Here is a 21,645-nt window from a genome sequence, read left to right as displayed (position 1 = left end):
ATTTCCCCCCTGCATCTATCCTATAAATTCCTTCAAGCAACTTAAATGTTTCTATCATATCTCCTCTTTTTCTCCTATCAGTTAAATTCTGCAATCTGCACACCTTCAATCTATCCTTATAGGGCAAATTCCACAGGCCACTTGCCTCTGAATCCTCCTCACCGCTTCACACATCCCCAAGAAACCCAGGGGACCAGACTTGAGCACAGTAATCCAGATGTGAACATATCAAGACCTTATAAAGAGGAAGTACAACTTCCTTATCTGTACTTGTTAATGTGTTCTTCACTAGGCAAGTAATCTTATGTGCTACCTTAGCAATATGTCCTCTAAACTTTAACTCTCTGTCTACCACCACCCCCTAAATCTCTAGCTTCATCTATTTCCTGGAGTACAGTGCCATCAATGTGATAAACGGCTTGTAATCTATTTATCCCAAAGTGCATAACTTTACATTTCTCGACATTAAACTGACATCCATTAACTTTTACCCATACTGACAGCCTATTTAAATCGTTAAATAGGCTGTCAGTATATCCCTGCAAGCTCTCCGCATCACCTGGATTAACCATTACTCTACCTAATTTCACATCATCAGCAAACAGCTGAATATTTTCTTTCAGGTTATTTCCTATATCATTTATGTATAAATTAAACAGCAATGGTCCCAGCACTGAACCTTGTGGCACTAGTCACCTGCTTTTGCCTTGATTCTGCCCCTCCATATACCACTTTTTGATATCTGTCCAGCAGCCACCCTCTTATCCACTTAACCAGTGTCATATCCATCCCCTTTTGTTCTAATTTACGTAGCAGTGTTTCATGTGATATTCTCTCAAATGCCTTTGTAAAATCCAACAAACTCATCATGTAGCCATTTCCTTTATCCAACTCAGCTGTTACTCTATTATAAAAAGTTAGTAAATTACTAAGGCATGACCAACCTTTCCCAAAGCCATGTTGCCCCCAATACAGCATCATATTTTTTTATTTCTCATTCTTCAATTCCCTTTTTTTACTACTATTTTTTTTAACAAAATACTCATATTTTGTTAGCTGACACAGCATTTCCAAAATTTTAATTTTCACCTAATCATTCTGAAGATCACAATTTCTTAATATATAACAATCACAACTTCAGTTTTATTGTTGCAAAATTATAAATTATCTGATGCAAGTATCTTGAAAGAATAATTTTTTTTAAAAAAAAGTGCAGTCATGTTACACAAACATTCAACTTTTTTTTTTGGGGGGGGGGGGGAGGATTTAACTGCTTATTCAAACTATAAATATTGCAGATTATAATTTATTTTCAAATCTATTCACAGGAGAATATAGTGCTACCATAGATGGCAGCACTATCGGGAAGATTTATTTTTTCTAAGTTGGTAGATCTGTCATAAGCATCCATGTGAAATTGCAAGTCATTCTATCAAGAGTTTGTTTTATACAGCTGTCTTAAGCAAAAGTGTTATCTGTATCCCTTGAAATGGATAAAATTCTTTGTAAAAGAAGGTTTAACACCAAAAGAAATTCATTCGAAGTTCATAAAAGTTTATGGGCACTCATCTCCTTCGTTTTCGGCAATTAAGAAATGAGCTGCCAAGTTTAAACGTCTGGTACAGTCAAAACCAAGTTTTGACTGTACCAGACTTGAGAATAAGCCATATGAAGGACATCCAAAAAAGTGCAACAACACCAGAAATCATTCATCAAATGCACGATATGGTATTGGATGACTGGCAAGTCAAAGTGTGTGAAATTGCTGAGACTATAGGCATGTCAAAAGAACGTGTAGGGTATATTTTGCATGAAGAATTGCATATGAAAAAGCTTTGCGCAAGATGGCTGTCGCGCTTACTCACAGCAGATCAAAAATGCACTCACATGAAAATCACTGAACAGTGCTTGGAGTGTGTTAACAAGAATAAAACTGATTTTGTGCATCGATTTTTTACTATGGATGAGACTTGGATTCACCGTTACACACCAGAATCCAAACAGTGGACAGAAACTGGTTGTTCAGACCGGCTGAACAACCAAAGAAGACAAAGTCGGTTCCATCTGCAGGAAAGGTCATGGCATCGGTGTTTTGGGATACTAAAGGCATTTTGTGTATTAATTATCTCGAAAAGGGTAAAACAATAACCGGGGAACATTATTCTGATCTTTTAACCAGACTAGATGGAAATATTCCTGAGAAAAGACCTGGTTTGCAGAAGAAAATAATCTTTTATCAGGACAATGCACCTGCCCACAAAAGTGATTTGACAATGGGAAAATTAAGGGATCTGCACTAAATTGTTGGAACATCTACCATATTCTCCAGATTTGGCTCCCTCTGACTTCTATCTCTTCCCAAAACTAAAACTTGTCCTTGCTGGTCAGCTTTTTCTTCGAATCAAGAGGTGATTGCAGCTGTAGAGGGGTATTTTGCAGATCTTGCTGAGAACCACTACAGGGATGGGATAATGACACTGGAGCATCACTGGAATAAATGTATTAGTCTTAAGGGAGATTATGTTGAAAAATAAAAATAATTTTGAAATTATAAATTCATTTTTTCATTGTTAGGCCAAAAACTTTTCAGACCACTCTCGTACTTCAAAAATGCCACACAATATCAGAACTAGGTCAACATATTTCTTTGTATATGGAGAGTATTTTCTTCTCTGAAGTACAAAAAAAAAAAACACTTCATAATAATAGCATAATATGTGACATTTTATTCTTCGTTGGACATGATCTTTTCAGAACCAAATTTTACTTACAATGCTATTTTTTTTTATTTAAAACAAAGTGCACAAGACTATTTATTCACTATTTGGGCCAAATGAACATCAGAAATCATAAGAATGACATGCTGATATTGCTTTTGTTGGATGTTAACATAGAGCTCTTAAAACTGTTTATTTCAATTCACAATAAGTGATTCTTGAAAATGGAGAGAGGAGGAAACTTCAGCTGAAAGTACTGCAGATAACATTATACATTATTATAAATGTCACAAAAAGTGAAAATACACATGTTGTTTTCATATTTCAATCAGAATCAAAAAAGTATAGAACTAAGCACTGTGTAAAATGATTTCTTACTAGAATTATGAATAAACATGACTTAATTTAAAGAAACAGCACACTTTTAAAAAGATACGTACGTACATAATTATTTTATAAAATTGTTCCATAAAAGTAATTTTCTTCAAGAAAGTTCTTCATGTACAAAATAAATAAATAAAATAAAATGCATGGTCATCTATGCATAATTATGCAAAATTTGAAATTAATAAATAAAAATTGATTCAAGCATTTACTTTTCCAAACCAATACAGGTATCCCTTGCTTAACGCGGGATTTGATTAATGCAGGGAAATTAATCGTGGCAATCCCTTGATATATGTGACAAGAGTTTTGATTAAAGTGCCTTTAACCCTGCGAAGCTTGCAGCTGATCTGACAGATACATGCAAAACGTTTAATATAAACATTCTTACACAATTCAGTGTATAGTTTGCAGGTCATGAGTAGCTGTGCATTCATAAGAGTGATATTCCGCACTGTTTTTTGCTGTCACTTTGGTTTAGCACATGTTATGTAAAAGGTTTGTGATATTTGACAGTAAATTGTATCTGAGAGATACCATGACCTATGAAGTCAGTATAGTATGGTTTAGTTTTTTTTTTTTTTTTTTTTTTTGATTCTTTGTTCAGTAATTTCTAGATTATAACTGAAATAAATAAACCATCATGCATTACTAAAATAGAGAGCCAAAGGCTTATTTATCATATATGTGCTCTAGGAGATGTGCTTTACATTATGGAAAATACTAAGGAAAGTGACCTGGAGCTTACTCCACCTTTACTCGAGTTGCCCATAAGGTTGCTTATGCTTGCATCTGCCGAAACTTTTAGTTTCTATATATTCGGCATGAAACTCTTATAGTTTCTATATTTGGCTATGAAATAATGTTGGATTCAATAATCACTTAATTTGTACCATCATGTATTATATTTGCAGTGTTTTTTCTTTATATTTTATTGCTTGTTTGCCGAGGTCTGGAGAGTCATTTTGCTTGTTATCATAGAATTTATGCTAATAAGAAAAAAACTAAACTGTTCAACGACTCTTGATAACTTCTTTTGATAAAAAAATTGCAGTAAATAATGTAGGTAAAAGTATTTATTAAACATTTACTTTGCATTCATTTTTTATTTTTCCTAAAAGACTACCACATAAAACGAATTATTAATACAGTAATCGATCATGGATGAATTGTAATTTTTACCATTGATTATTAGATTTGATTAACACGATTTTGATATACGCGGTAACATCGAAGGATTAATTAACTGTGTTAATCGAGGGATACCTGTACAAGATTTATGTATTGATTGCAGTAAATGATTGCAACCATTTCTCACACCCACTGACAGGCGTTTTTCACCTAAGCTACAATACACACACACACACACACACACACAAACAAACTAGCTTTGCTCTTTTCTCCAAATTTTCCCAAAATATTTTTGTATGTCTCCCAATCATTTCCTACTCTGCTATTTAGATCCCCAACAAGGACCAACTTTTCCTTTTTCATTGTGTCAGTTGCTTTTTCTAAAGCCTCAAAAAATTCCTCCACTTCTACCATAGAGAACCTTCTGTGGGACCATAGGCACAAATAAGTCTCATTGTTCAGTTCCCCATTCTCATATTTGCCCACATTACTCTACTTGAGACTGACTGCCATTCAAGAAGATTAGCCTCGTATTTTGTGTTGAATACTGTAGCTACTCCTTCTTTTCCTTGATTGTCATTGCCTGAATATAACATTTTGTATTTATTGCTCAGAAAGATCTCACCAGTTTTGGTCTTTTTTTGTTTCAGTCACACCTATTATGTCGATCTGGTACTTATCTAATTCCTCAGCTAGTTCCATTTCTTTGCCATTCAGGCTTCTTACGTTGATAGTACCGATCTTTAACTCTGGTGATGTTGAGTTGGGGTTTGTTTTCAGATTCGTTCCAGTAGCTGACTTTTCGCTGTTCGCCCTGGTTCCCTGGCGAAAACAACGGGGGCCTTGTCAGGCCATTATCAGGATGAAACTCCCAAATTTTTGCTATAGACAGACAGACAGTCAATCCTATTTAAGTTTGAGGTGTAAAAAGCACTTCTGACTCTTGAACAACTGTTCAAACTTAAAATAACACCAATGCAACAGGTGTATATTGAACTAGAGAATATCAGTGATCAGTGTCCACTTTGTGCAATGCAAGGCCAATTTTTTCAAGCTTGAGTGATGTATGAATGTTGTTCTGCACTTATTTTTCGACGGAAAGTCCTGTTTGTCCTGACTATCTATCCATAGTGAATAGAACATCTTGATAAATGGTAAGTAGTAATTTTATTATTTTCTCTCTCTCTCTCTCTCTCCTTTAATGCCTGTCATATGGTGGCATTTTAGCATGTAGCTCATATCTGTGAAAAGGAATAATTCATTGTTCATGCTCCATCATCATCCATCAGTGGCTTTAACAGGCATTTAAGTGCCCATAGCCTTCTAAGTATCCTTGGATTTTCTAACCATAATACAAGGATAAGGCAGTTATTCTTGTTTGTATATTGCACGTGTTCTACTGGCCGGTTTGTCTGTTTTGAGGGACGAATAACCCAAGTTTCTGGGAGAAAAAACCCTCAACCTCCCATACGAGACCGGCTAACTCACCTTGTTTTAATAGTCAAAAGAGACAAGATAAAGGTTCTTCAAGTCATTGACGGGAATCGAACCCGGGTCTTTCCGACCAAAGGGCTTCATCTATACTGACTGAGCTATGGAGGCTCCATTGTTTAAGCTGAAACCTAATGAATTTGCTTGTGCACTAAACATTTAACAGGTCATCCTTGTGTAAGGATGGCCTGTTAGATTCAGGGTGAAATATCTAAATTAATAAATTACTATTAATTCTCATGCCTACATGTTTCTAATAATATGTGATATTTTAGTATGTGTATGACAATTTGACAATACTGCTGCTTTCATTTGCAAGTGTTCCAAAATTGATCTGAACTGTTGTGATGACTTTTTTTGTAATATTTACATTTGCCTTAATTTTAAACATATTACTTGACTATTACAATAAGATAATAAAATTATTTCAATCCTTCATTAGCAAAATTACTAATTAATCTGATCAATTATTACACACACACACACATGACAGAGTGTAGTTTAGTTATTATTGGTATTGATGATACCTTTGTTGGAAAGACCTGGGTTTGAAACCTGTGTAGGATGTGAAGAAACTTTAGCAGATCTCTTTCAAGTGAAGTTGAATTAGATGGTCTCATACAGGGTGGCATGGTTTTTCATCCAGCAAAAAAGAGAAACTGGTCAGAAGAACACACATGATTTACAGATATAGCAGACAATTCAGATAAGATTAACTGCCCTATTATAAGCAGTAATCAGGTTTCTAAGAAGAAAAGTTAGCCTAAAACAAAAGCGGGAAGCAGTGGTGGCTCATCCATAAGGGCTGAAGGGCTGCAACCCCTCCAGTATAAAATGAAAGTTCCTGTTTTATTATCACCATTCTTAAATTTTTATATATTTATCTAAAAACTGTTATTTTCTTCTTTGCAATACAATACCGCTCAATATTATTTTATATAATTCATTTTGTAGCAATAGTTGTATTTTGTAATAGTCAATGTGCTGTGTGGTTTAGGGCTAGTATACTCAATGCTGGAGCTGCATTCAATGCAGACCGCACCGAGCCACTACTTAGTGGGAGTAACACATGATTTACATGCAGTTTGGGATGGTAGCATTGCAGCCCAAGATACGTTGCTACTACATGAGCACAAACAACACAAATTAAGTCATTGTCGTTAAAATGGATCTAAAAATCGTTTAGATCGAGCAGTATTGTAACACGATACTGCTCGATAGTATTTTATATAATTCATTTTGTAGCAATAGTTGTATTTTGCAATAGTCAATGTGCTGTGCAGGCAGTATCAGTACTGGCTACTTCACTCAACACTGGAGCTGCATTCAATACAGACTGTACCAAACCGCTACCTAGTGGGGATAACGTGCGATTTACCTGCAGTTTGGGCTGGTAGCATTGCAGCCCCACCACCACCACTACAAATTTTTAAGAGCTGCCACTGAAGGAGAAGGGGAAGATGGATAGTTAGAAATTCTGTTGTTATTCTCTGAACTTATTATCTAGTTCAGAGATGTGACCAATGCCAGGAGGTGAATTACACTTTTTTAAACCAGAACTTTTTTCTGGTTTAAAAACTGTACAGAATTCTAATTACAGCAGTTAAGTGAAGTAAACTTTATTTCATAGCTTGTGTGCTCAAGGAACCTCAATTAATGCCAAAGACACCAGAATTTGAAAACTTGCATCAATGTTTTGAAATTTTTTAAGAGAGAAATGAATATGTGTTTGATCTGTGTAAATGTTATTACAAATTTATCTGTAATTTTATATTAGTATCATCATTAAGCTAAAGTAAATTTTGAAGGGAGGAGGACAAAAAACCTACAAGTATGATCCAAATGTTTTTGGAATTATGACATTTTTATTTTAGCAATTTATAGAATTTCAAATAATAAGATTTAAGCTTCATGAAACAATCAACAAAAAACAAGTCATTAATGTTCTTATGCTCTTGAACATTTCACTGCAAGTAGTTAATAGTTGCACACAATCTTGACTTCCTCAATACTAATGAAGCAAAACACTCTCTACAGGAAGTGAGGGAGTGAAAATCAGATGGGGGCCAGGTTTAGACTGCATAAAGAGGGAGGAAGAGGCTTCATTTTCAGCCTGATTTTTTTTGTTTCCCCTTCATGTTTTGAACTGCTGTGTGTGTGTGTGTGTGTGTGTGTGTGTGTGTTATTATTATGTGACACCTCCAGGGAGTCCAAAGACTCATCGAAGGAGGACACCTACTCCACAACTCACTGCCTCCACCACTATCCACCAATTACAAAGAACCGCAATTACCATCATCTACACCAACGCCATCTACTGCCCACCACCACCACTAGTATTTTCACAAACAATCACAAACATCCATGCCCAGGGTGGGATTCGAACCTTGGCCAACCAGGCCGGCAAAAAAAAATTCCTTTATCCAAGTGTAAGCAAAGTTTGCCTGAAGTATTTTCAGGCCTGGGGCAACTCGTATATAGCAGCTAATGACTGTTTAGATTGATAACAACATAAACTTAAGTTTTGATCATAGATAACAATTCTTTAGATGAAATAAGGATTCACAGGCAATTGAAGACAACATGTGTCCAGTTTCCCTTGATGTATTTAGCTCATTATCAAAGAGCGTTCGGTATCAGATCAAGCTTTGATTACCCACTACAATACCTTGGGAATGAGAGAGTGGCTGTCTGGAATGAGACTGCCTGGAATTTGAGAATGTAAGTCACAGTGATGTCTGTGATGTTACTGGCCTTGAACTTTTTGAACCAGTTAAATACAGTGCTTTTCATTAATGATATGAGTCTTCATTCTGGGCATTCACTTTACACTTTTCAAGTTGCAATCGCTATTCTAATAGTCTAATTAGAAAACTTAAAAGTTCTCTAGATAATTTTGGCCAGCCACACGAAACAAAGAAAACAAAATCACTTAAGCATTTAGGATAACTGATTGATATTTCATTTTTTTACAAGATCCAGGCTCTTTATTCTGTTATGCAGAATGCATAACTAGAGAATGTATAACACTCAATAAAGGATATACATTACAAAAAATTTCTGGGTCACTTTTGCATTATCTAATAATTTTTCAGACTAAAGGCAAGTGGAAATGTTTTTGGAAAAAAAGCTTGCTTAAAAAAAGCCAATAATCAGAATTTTTAAATGAAATTTGTTAATTTTCATTTATCATTATCATCAGAGGCCAAACATCATCCACACCAGCTGTCGTATCTTCCTTTCCTCATTCACTCTAACTGCACTCAGCACTTGAACAGGTAAATTTCACAGATGGATGGAGCACTGAGTGAGGGAAACACTCACTCTCTCACTGCTCTGTGAAAGAAAAATCTAGCTCTCACCTCTTTCTTAACACACAAAGTCAACATCGAGATGATATGTCCCCACCTCCCATTAATGCAAAATTCCATCAAACATAACACTCAAGAAGTTTATTGGTTTCCATCACATCAGCCCTGCTTTTCAACTATTTACTAATATCTGCAAGTAGTTAGATCCTCTACAATGCAAGATCCAAGAGTTTACTTTCAAGGACTAGTATTTAGAAGTATCAATCTACAAGTCCTCAATCTACATAATCCTGATATCATATTTGTAACTCGTTTTGGACTCTCTCTCCACAGCTTTTTTGTCTCTTAGAACCCAGGAGACCAAACCTGCAATACAGGTGTAGTGTTATCAAAGCCTTATAAAGAGCCAAAATATCTTCCTTGTCCTTATATGTCAATATCTGTTTCAACATTGCAATAATCCTCTGAGTTCTATTTGCAATTTTTTTGTTATTTGAACTTTAAACTTCCTATTCCTTTTTTCCAGCCTCATTACTTTTTGTGTTTATAAAATAAACATTTAAAACAAAAGTGATCAAGGTAATATTTCCCAAACATTTGTTTATCTTTCACCTTCAGCTATATAGATAGAAAGTTATATAGAAAGTATATAACTTTCTATCTAGTGAAGCAAAAAATACTTTTTGGATTTAATGATGGCTGATGAGAGGGAGAAAAAATTTATTTCAAAAAAGAATCAGTAAAAATTAAAATTAGTATTTTAAATGAATTAATAAAAATTAAATTTATTAACTCTATTTTTTGGATATACATTAAATCAATTATCTATATTAGCAGAGTATTAGTCAAACATTTTTGTATTTTGCTATACATATTGTTTTATAACTTACTTTCTTAAGAAACTTTTTTTTATCTGATGATTCTGGCATACTCTCAACATATGCATATAATTCAGCCACAGCTTTTGCTGTATAATCAGCACCATTTTCTTCTTTGATTTGTGTTCTGTCACAAAATGTTATTACTGTCTTGACAGCTTCTGACTAATGAAAAAGGGAGAAGAGGAAAAAAAAAGCAATATTTGTATACAGAAATATCATTTATATTATTCTAGTATTCTTAACATTGGCTTTTAATATATTCACCCATAACTCCTATGTTGTTCTTATTCTTTGGGTACATATGGAATCCCAAAACTTGTGCAAGAAGTCCAGACTAATTCACCTAATGTCTATTTATTTGTTTGTTTATTAGTTTGAGGTCCCCCCCCCCCATCCCTTTGGGGGATGGATTGAACCCTCCTACTGCCAGATTAAGTAATTGTATTTATGACTGTAAATCCATGTGCGTTCATGGGATCAGTTTGCCTGTTCTGAGGGACGAAAGACCCAAGTTTCCATGTGAAAAACCCTCTACCTCTGTGTGAGACTGGTTAACTCACCTTTAGTTGAAAGATAAAGGTTCCTCACATCATAGATGGGGATCAAACTCAGGTCTTTCCAACCAAAGGGATTCATCTATACCGAATGAGCTACAGAGGCTCTACCTAATGTCTATAATACATATTAAATCTCTTTCCCTATCAATACATTCTATCCTTCTGTTCAACTTCTAGGGATAGCTTCATTCTTTATCCTTCTACCACGTACCAAAAATTATCATATGTATCTACAAGATCTATTTACCAACTCTTCTCTATATAATACCCCCCCCCTCAACACACACATACACACGCTCACTGCTGCTTACACTAGAACTGTTCTACAGCAATACTACAGGAGTATTTGCTGTTGGAGAACATTTTCTATTTGCTGCAGGAGCTTCCCATACAATGAACTAACCAAAAGACCACTGAAAAGTCCTGACCAAATCCCCATACGAAATAATGCCACTCCAAAGGAGAATCATAATAACCTAACTATTTCCATTTCCCGTTGAATCTGTGCTACACTGAAAGCCAACTGCATTTACTATATTTTGCAACCAATCCCACAGCGATATCATCTGGTTAACTCCTCTGCTTTGCTATTTCCACATTTCTTTAAAACCAGTAATTTAACATTCAGAGTAATAGAAATAATCATTTCAAGATCAGAAAGAAAGACTGCATATTAGCTGCTAAATCTTTCTTAGCCGCCCAAAGTTGGTTCCATATCAAAGCATGGTTTGTGTAAGTCTAAATCAAACAGGTTCTTGGTGATTTAATGGACTCCTTCAATGTAACAAATATAGGAATGATTTTGTATGAGAACAATACAGGAATGGCACAGTACATAGCATCCCCTCTGGAAAACAACGCTATCTCAAAAGCAGTTTTAAATATGAACATCTCAAAAAAATTCAGAGGTCCTGTCTGGATTTATATTGGAATGATTACCTCACTATCCTAAATGACTGGGAGGCTCTCATTTTATGTACATATCAGAAATTATCTATTTAATATGATCCTCTCTGTATACAGCACTAGCTGTTATAGGTTAACCATTTGTTGTATTAGCCTTATAACCTTTCTTTGAACTGATGATAACATACTATTAGTTTTGATATAAAATATTTGTCTGCTAATTTTCAATAAATTAGTCAGGGATTGTTTGCCAAGACTGGATTCCCTGAATTTAAAATGGCTTATATTTCATGAAACTTATCCTCAATCATAGTGAAACACTTAATGCAATTCTTGGTGAGGAACTGTTACATTTTCTGGTGTAGTTCACAGATTTTTTATAGTCTTTTTCTCGTCGTCTTCTCCTCCTCAGATTTTTTTTGTAATGACAATATATGAAGTATTTTCATTTGAATTTGAGAATTCTAAGGATAATTTTGAATCAAGTTTATTTCCCTTTTTTTTTTTTTTTTATCAACTGTTCAAAAGACTAGACAGGCAACTAATCTAAACAGATGTCTATTAACAACATGCACATGTTGTACTAGAGTAGCTGGTCATATTTCAGTGAAGGCATTTCAAACATGGCTTTAAATTTTACCAAATAATATTTTAAGATGTTTTTTTCAACATAAGCTATGATCTCTATTGTTATGCAAGAGTATGCAGAACTCATTGGCACTAGTGTATTCAATTTTGCCAGTTTGAATGGTTCGAAGAAAATTCACTGAATGCACAAAAGAATCATTCTGTGTGGGACAACATGAAATTTCCGACATTTACCAATTCTTTGAACTTGTATTAAATGATACTAAACTCACTCCAGTTTATTGTGCTATGTTTATAATGTACTAAATGTCTGATTCTGTTTTATTTCTGTGCATCTCTCCTATGTTCATTTTTCCAAAACTCTAGGAATCAATTGTTCCCTCAGTGTCAATTTTCAAATGATTTAATGCTGTAATTATAAGGTACAGTGGACATAAGTTCATCACCAAATCTTGATATGCTCAAAAGGTGTACTGGATACTATGATAGCAAAACATGAAAGTTTACATTATTACTAACTTCTTATTGGTAATTCCGCTTCAGATCAACCTTATCTGTCAGAACTCCTGTCAGACCTTATATTTTGTGATCAATAATGTGCAGCAGAAAAGAAAAATATCATGTATGGATCATACTGTGAGACCTGAAAGTCTTCAAAAAAAATTATTACAGAGAAGAATTGAAGTAAATCATGAGAAAGGAGGGCAGTAACACATGTTTCAAAAACAAATGACTGTCTGGACACCTGAATTATACAGAAAATAAGAGAATATCCCAAGACAGAAATATATAGAGATGACACTTGACCTGTATTTTGATATCTTCCAAGGCACTTTTAAATCATTTTATCTAGATCTTGGTCATTCTCCTTTGTCTTCTTCCTGCCATCAAATACTTGCTTTCCTAACATTGCCTCTCCCATTCTGTTTAAGTGACCATACCACCTGATATTAACTCACTTCACGCTATCTTCATTTTTAATATGATTATGCCATTAACTACATCTGTAGTCTCTAGTCTTTGTTCAACTGTTTTATTTACCCAGTTCTCAAATCCAATTAAAGTTACATGACTTATAGTGGATACATTCTATTTATTCTTGATATGTACAGAGTGTGCCTGCTAAGTAATGAGACAACAATTATTATATCAAACAAAGAACTATATTTAGAATTGTCAGTTACACAGATTCAAAATAATCTCCCTCCAACTTGTTGCTCAAGTGCTCCCTTTTCAAAGCACACCTCATCTTTAGGAAGAGGAAAAAGTCTGTGGGAACCAAATCTGGCAAATGGAGGAGGAGGGGGGGGGGGTTCGATCCCACAGATTGACTTTGAAGCCAGAAACTGCTTCACAAACATTTCATTGTTGTTGTTGCAGAAAAGTTCTTTCCTGACACATCACATGCTGGCATACAGATGTTGCATTACTCCTTACTCCTAAACACTGATCATTCACTGTGGTACCCTCAGGAACAGATTCACAATGGAGAATTCCTGAGGGTACCAAAGTGAACAGTCAGTATTATTTATACTTTTTATTATTTATTACTTCTATATTATTAATCTATAATATTTTTTCGAAAAAAAAAAAAGCAATGACCATTATCTTGACACGTGATTTTTGCAACCGACTTTCTTCTGCCAGGGAGAAGACATTCCACGCTATTCCATGCTGTAAAATCTTGTATAGACAGAATTTTTAGATTAGATTCTTCCTATACAGATTTTAATTAGGAATTCAAATTAATTTAACATACTTATAATTTTGGTTAATATTTAACTAATGACTGGGATTTTTTTTTTAACTAATGTCAAAAAAAAATATCCCAGACGGGATTAAGAATAAGACCTAAGGCCATCGCAGACACGAAGGTCAAGAATATACGGGGCTTCCCACCTTAATGCAGCGACCTAACGTGGAGGGAAAGACCTCTATGAATACCCAAGGGAATAAAAAGGTAGCAAGAACCAAGGTCGATTGAGCAGCATTAAAGGTGAGACATTGAGAGAGAGAGATGAAGACAGGAAGTTTTTTTTCGAGCGAGGTCAGTCGTCATGAAGAGGGTTCTTCCAGAGAAGGCGAGTCGAGTTAGCTAGAAGACTGCTTAGGAGGAGAGGTCATTTCGACCATCAAAACGACCTCTCCTCTGCTGGATAAGTTCGTTTTCGTCCAGTTTCTGTTCCGGCTCCCAGTTCGAGTTTGTCCTACCAATTCTAGGTCAAGAGACCCCGTTCCAGCCAATAGATGCTCGAAGATGCTAGATGGGTCGTTTATGCAGTGTAGAAAGTAAGTTCCAGATTTCCAGCCGCCAAGGTTCCTGACGATCTCCGCCTGTGGAAGTGCCCTCGTCGATATCAGAAAACGGTGCCAGTGTGTGTGTAAGCAATATCAGAAGGAAGAAGATGATAACGATCTTAAGGGTCTACTGATGTGGACTAGATGACTAAATACCAAGTAAGGTCTATTATATGTGATTTAACTAGAGGCAAAAATTGTAGCAGAGATTGCTCTAGCTGTTTTTTTTTGTTAGTATTACTTCAGGACTGAAGGAAATTAGCTAACCATTGAGAAATAACTTGCTTAGTTGTGTGAAATAAGATAGTGTTGTTACAAGGTGAAAGTTAATGAGCGTAATGTTATTTATTGTCTAAGCTTGCCTGTGGTATAGTATGTGTAGTCTGTTATGTTGTATGACTTAAGTATAGGCACAAATATTACCTTAGCCTATTTACTTAAAGGAGAATTGTTGAATAGATTGGATAATTTAAGATCTAAGTTAATATTGCTGAGAAGTATAGAGTCAGGAAAAAGATTGTGCGCTTAGTGTTAACTTTATTGTACTCTAATTAGCATGAATAAAGTTTTGTTTGTCAAATAACTTGCTTGCTTTCTATATACCATTGCACTTCTCACACCAAAACTGTGTGACCTAGGGAGATAAATAGCCATGACTGAAGAATAGAGTAATGTGTTGCTTGACATAGCGATAAATGTAAGAGATATTTCCGTGCTTTTTTTAATGGAAGGATATTTAAGTCTTATCTGCGATTTCTGATGGCGCAGTTGTAATAAAAAAATAAATTTTTCAGAAATCAATATAGAAAAACACTTACTGTTCAGACAAAGGGATCAACTCCAGCAAGAGACAATTCCAATGTTTTAGAATTTCATGCATGTGATTTAGCATAGTTATAACATTGAGAAAATGGGGTGGGTCTAATTGATAGAAAAGATTAACTGTAGTAGACTAAATCAAGCAACGGATTAAGAATGACGGAGTCACGACTGTTAAGTATAATAAGTAAGTTAAAATAAACAAGATAAATAAGTATATATTTCGAACAAAGTATAGAATCAAAACTTAAAGAAATTAAGTATCATATATATATATATTACACTGGCACAGACAACAAAATATTACAATGCTCTGGTGTTTTGTTTTCGGACCAAACTGAAAACACCACCTTTCATCACTGGTGACAATTCTTTGCAACATCATGATATTGATCAACTGCATGGATGAAATTTTGACAACATGCAACCCAGTGCTTTCTCTGTCTGCCAAAGCGTGTGGCACAAACCTTGAACAAATCTTCCTCTTGTGCAATCACTTTCTAAAATTAATTTGGCCATTTCCTTACTGACACCAAGCTGTACAGCAAGTAGCTAGTGGTTATTCGCCTATCATAGACTTCAATTTCTCTAGCTTCCACCACATTTTCATTTGTCCTTGCAGAAACTGGCTGTCCACAGCATAGTTCATCCTCCAGGGACACACACACACTCTCTCTTTCCTCTTTAAAACACTGAAAAACAAGCAGAATACTTGTGCAAAGCTCATACAATCATCACCATAAACTTTTTTTTTTTTTTTTTTAGGTCTTGGTATACTTTTGTAGCAGTTTTCCTAATTTATAGTAAAATTTTATCACAGCTCTTTGATCCATGATGCAAATTCTAACATGCTCTGCTCACACACTTTTAGTTCAATGGTTGTCACATGAAAACTACTACATCACCAGACTCGAAAGTTGCACCTGCAATTACAACACACTCTAGCAGTAAACTATAGACATGTTTGTTACTTTTATTCAAAGGGCTGTCCTGTAAAAAATCAATCTCATTACTTTACAGGCACACTGTGTATTAAAGTAGACTTATAAAACACTAATCTTGAATACTGATCTGACAAAATAACAATACAGTTACATAGGAGAGGACAAGGAAAGCATATTTTACAGCAGCACTTTCAATCTAACTAAATATGCTCTTTACTTTTTTTTTTTTTAAATTTCATTTTCCTTCCTTTGAATCTTGATAATCCTTTACGATGGAGGGGACCTTCATGTAATTAGTATTCTCAGCCATGAAACACAAAATCAGATATAAGAAAATATACCAGAAATGAAATGAAGACAGGATGTAGCCCCCCCCGCTTCCTAAAAAAAAAAAAAAAAGTCAATCACATATCACAATTGAGAAATAAACAACCATCCAAAAAAGTGTATATAATCAGATCTAAAGAAGAAAAAAAAAACATAGAAGATTAAACTGAATATACCTATACATGAATATACAGATATATGAATAAATAAATAAAAAATTACTGGTACAGTATAAGAATACCTCTTTGCTGCAGTTATTTTCTTTGAGCACTGATCGACTAGCTCTCTCCCTTCCCATGTTATAAATAGACACATCTTGCACAAGCTCAGTAGGTGGTTCAAAAAGCTCAAAAGCATGCTTTATCATGAAGGTAACAGCTTGAATAATATTAGAGAAGTTTTCTTTAAGTGAATCATGTGACATCTGAAATTGAAAGAATTGTTTAAATTTTAAGTTATGGTTAATGGATGCACTCTATATTAACTGACTATACTAATCAGCTAGCTGAAAGTCAAAAGCCTAACCTAACATAAAAAATTGCAAAAAATGTACAAAATATGTCTTAAAAAAAAGCAGAGATGCTTAAAGGTCAAAGCAGGACTGGGAGAAGACCCTCACATAACCTTTTAAGGAATGCAGAGAACCGACTAGGGTTCTTATCTAATGTCCAATCCTCACTTTCTTGTGGTGCACCCTGTTAGGTATCTACCTGGATACTGAACGAATGAAGATGGGCTGGCAAATGTGCGATTTAGCTGACCAAATTGTATTCTTATTGGCTTAAGCCATAACGCAAAATGATAGTACATGACAGAATTTCATGCAGGATGGGGTGTCACTCAGTTAAACAATTATGGAATTAAAATTTGGATGGTTCATATACAGAAAGAAGACAAAACAAAATTGTGCATACAATATGTACAATAAAAGCAGCTCTAACTTCAATTGCTGTGATTATCAAACACTATACAAAACAGCTCACAGTGCTATTATGAACTCTTTTGAACTTAACTTTTTATCACTCTCCCAACATACTCAACAGGTTGGATCAACTTATGATACATTAATACTGTGGAAGGGCAAGAACCAACTGGTTTATATTTGATTTGAAGATCTGCTGACTACATTATGATTAGGCTTCTGTGGCAACTTACTTCACATGAAAAATCACTGAAAATTCCTACTCTTGTATAAAATAATTATAATTACATTTTATTTTTATATTAATCTTTCATTGTTTCGGTATTTATTTATTCCAATATCTCGTATACTGTAAGTTTAACAGTCCACAGTATTTATGAGTTCTACTAGATTTGATGCTAAAATTGAAATCTACAGCAAAGTCATTTTATTTAATGTCTTCAGCTATTTGAGGCTTTTTTTTTTTTTTAATACAATAAAGATGTTAATTACAATATTTCTAACATAAAATGCCCTGTTACAAATTACATGCTTTGAGAACATCACTACAAGATTTTCAGGCACTGAAATGAACCCCTATCCCATTTCCCAGTGCATGTGCCAGGCTCAATATCCTGTCATAGCTGGTTAACTTGACTTCTTTGAAACCTGGCACCAAATATATGGAATACAGGAGCCGACACCATAATTGTGACTGTCAGCTCATCATCGAAACCATACCTTGCCTGGTGTCGGGACCTCTCATCAAAACTGGACCTCTGCACAGTGGACCAGAGTTGATGAATCCCACTATCAGTTGTACTGAGCTGAAGGGAGGGTGCAGGTGTGGCATTGACAGCATGAGGTCATGGCCCTGTAGTGCCAAGTCACCTCTGTTCAAGGTGGTGGTGGTTCTGTGATGGTTTGGGGAGCCTTCTCATGTGACACATTAGGTTTCTTAGTCTGTCTGTTTGGAGAGGTCCTTAAACACTGCGAGTAACCAGAATGTGCTGGGTGATCACCTTCACACTTTCATGGTCCTTAAACACTGTGCAAGGCAATGAGCCAATGGGGGTAGCTCATTGTCTTGCAACCACCCAGGCTCGAGGAACACTCATCTGAGTTTGGTACCATCCAGTGGCCCCCAAGGTCTCCGGATTTAAATCTGATCAAATCTCTCTGGAATGGCATAGAACAAGACATCAGATCCATGTATCCAGGACTGATGTTTAAGGCACAGTTGTGGAGAATGCTGCAACAGGCATGGATTCTTATCCGAGTCTTCTCTCTCTCTCTTTCACAGTATTTCTTAGCCTATTTCAGTTTTATTTCCTTTTTTTTTTTTTTTTATATAGATAGGGACAATAAGAGTTCTATTCCAATCATCCAAAACTCAATTATATGTAGCCATTGCAAAACTTATAATTCCATATTTCAGCATTTCACATCATAGTGGTTGAATATCCACTACTTCAAGTTGTCCTCTGACAACTGATATTTTTGACAGTTTTTTCTACTTTAAATATTAATATATACTCCTGACTGCATTCTCTTGAATATTTTCTACCGCTCTTCTGTTACTGCTTATCTCATTTAATAATCTGCTCAAGTAATTAATTGGAATCAAACTATTTCACGAAAAGTTGAGTTGTTTAATGCTCATGCAAATTAGATGATTTTTAATTGTTTTATTGTATGTTTTCTTAGTGAAATTGTTTTATAGTATATTATTGCTGATTTTCATGTTTTTATTGTATTTGGTGTATTTCATAATTTTTTTGAGATATTGTAATATTATGTAGGAAAATGGTGCCAAAAAGGAATAGAGCAGCAACAAAACAGAATGTTTGTAATGAAGATGAGAAATAGAAGCCCCCCCCCACACACACAACACACAAGCTGAAGAGAAACATCAGATTAAATCAATGCAGAATTCATATATGAATAGAAAAATAGTTTAATCTCAGTAAAGTCTCTCAATAAAGGTTGAAACTGGTCTGGGTGACTCTTCCCATAATGTGTAGCAATATACATGTCTGAAAGGAAGTGTCCTTTGTATTATGGAATACTAAAGCAATTGATGTGAAATCATCAGCCTCAATATACAAGTAGTTTGGTTATAAAGATATTCCATGTGCAAACTGTTTGCATAAGCTTGGATATAGGATTAAAACAAAGAATATAATTTCTTATCTAATAATTTACTTAATCCCTTATAATGCACCAATTAAAAATCAGAAAGTGGTTGTTTTTCTGCCAATTGTTTGGGCGAGGGTGATTTGCTGGTGTATATAATAATGGATTTTTTGTCCAATAATGACGGTATTCTGGTTATAGTGGTTATATAGTGGACAAAAAATGTGCAAACGCAAACAAAATAGCTGATATATGCTGTTGGCAACTTTTCTCTGCTGAAAGGAAATAGGCACAAAACTGTCTAGTGTGTATATTCGGTTGTATTTATATGTGAAACCAAAATTCAAGGTCACACGTATTAACTCGGGTAGGCGGAAAAAATTCAGTTTCTCGGACCCGAGTTAAGCTGGTTGAGTGTGTTAAGGGATTAATAACCAAGCAAAAAAATAAAATAAAATAACATTCTACAATTATTTCCAGGATCTTTAAGGATTTTTCTATCTTTGCAAACAACTTCACTACATGCTTTCCTGAATGAACAATCAATATTTTTTTCAAAATTTGCCACTGAGCCTTCATGGTTTGATTCATGTTTTGAAGCTGTTACATTTTTTTTCTTGAATAATATTTGTGTTTGAGTGTTGAACTTTGAATGCTGTTGACTGATTCTTTTCAACATTCATTGAAAGTAGAAAAAAATTGCCTATGAAGGTAGGCTAATCACATAATGATGTATCAAAGAACTAAAATAAATAAATCTAACACAACACATTAACAATGCACCGTATACCTCTATAATTTTCACAAACCATTATCCACCTAACTATTCAATTGTGATTACTACTTTAATAACAGATAACTTAGCATAACTAAACAATAAAACGTAAAATGCTTCAATAAATATAACTACTTAAAATTAAACTGTCCCTTTTCATGAACAACCTCTACTTCTATATATTAAAGGACTAATAAACTTAATATCCAAATTCAGAACCTTACCTTTCTTGGACACAAAATATGTGGAGCAAACAGTGTAGCTAAACTGGATGCATCCATGCAATTATTCTTTCGAGCCGTACTAACTTTACTCAGTAGCTGCAGTAAGCCCTTTAATAAAGTGTAATTTTCTGGAGGAAGGAGCAAAAACAATAACTGCAAAATCTTAATTTGTCGAAGATATGCCTTAATACGTTCTTCTTCAACCATGTCTGCTCTGTACATTTCTAAAAACAAACACAACAAAAAAAAATAAAAATGAAAATAATTTGCATAACTTGTATTACTTTGATAACATATCAAAGTGCAAACAGCCCATATCAGTAATCAAATTAACTCCACTTGTCTGCTCTCCTAAAGATAATATGTAGTTTTAGAATGGGTAGATTTTATCAATCAATATAAAAGGAGGCAGTCACATGCTCGACAACACCCTACATAAACAAAATAAAGAAAACATACCATCTTAAAGATCTCACTGTAAAAAAGGTCATCCTTTGCCATACCCATAAAGTAAAATTTAGAACATTGACATTTTGTGCTCTCTTACTCGTCCTATACGGTACACCTTTGCAATTACACCGACTTCTCCAACTTAGAGAATATTGGAAGTGAAATATTGAAAAATGTTTCATTTTGGTCTTATAAATGTTCTGATAAATTAGTAATTTAAGCTTTTTTGAAACTTGGTTGACCGTTATAAGACGATGCACTGTATTTCAATCAGAACTAAAGCTGCATGCTGGAATAAATAACATTTCTTTAGAGATCCTACAATCAATCATATATATATTGTTTTTAATTTAAATCTAAAATTATTTCACTCAACTTTACTAAGACCTAACAGATTCAGAACTAATATCAATTTTACTTTACATTTCTGATGTTTAAAGTAAAATAAAGCAGACCTGTTGGACAAGTGGTTAGCGTATCAGCTCTCCAGCTGCAGACAAGGTGTAAGACCACCAGAAATAATGCCCATGTTGGACCTCATATCTGAAAGTTGTTTTATTATTTCAGGTCCTAAGTCTCCACAGAAGCTATCCCACACGAAGAGAGTGGAGTGTCGAAATAAGGCCCCTGGCCGTTGTTCCAAACTGTTCTAATCCAATCTTGAACCAATGTAGTATCCATCCATCCTTTTTCTTGGACTCTTACATGAATTCCAGGAGAAAATTTCCCCTTTGGCATTGTTTTCCTTTTGAATAGTACATAAGGAGGCTACTTTCTTCCATCTGCAGTAATTGCGAGCATGATC

At 34.7% G+C, this 21,645-nt stretch overlaps 1 protein-coding gene across 1 annotated transcript in view; it reads right to left on the bottom strand.

Annotated features, from left to right (window-relative positions):
* LOC150110522 (rho GTPase-activating protein 19-like) overlaps positions 1-21,645 on the bottom strand; it is a 103,506-nt gene that overhangs the window by 54,360 nt on the left and 27,501 nt on the right. The window contains exons 5-7 of the mRNA XM_090394476.1: positions 20,391-20,614; positions 16,596-16,778; positions 9,925-10,077 (exon numbers count right to left, since the gene is read on the bottom strand). Of these exons, the coding sequence (XP_090250602.1) occupies positions 9,925-10,077; positions 16,596-16,778; positions 20,391-20,614 (560 nt within the window). The remainder of the gene's footprint in view (positions 1-9,924; positions 10,078-16,595; positions 16,779-20,390; positions 20,615-21,645) is intronic.

This window comes from Typopeltis vanoorti, chromosome 1 (genome assembly GCF_054136105.1).
Source record: "Typopeltis vanoorti isolate ZY-2024b chromosome 1, IOZ_Tvanoo_1.0, whole genome shotgun sequence".
NCBI lineage: Eukaryota > Metazoa > Arthropoda > Arachnida > Uropygi > Thelyphonidae > Typopeltis > Typopeltis vanoorti.
The sequence above is the reverse complement of the archived record's forward strand: the minus strand, read 5'-3'. Positions and strand labels throughout refer to the sequence as shown.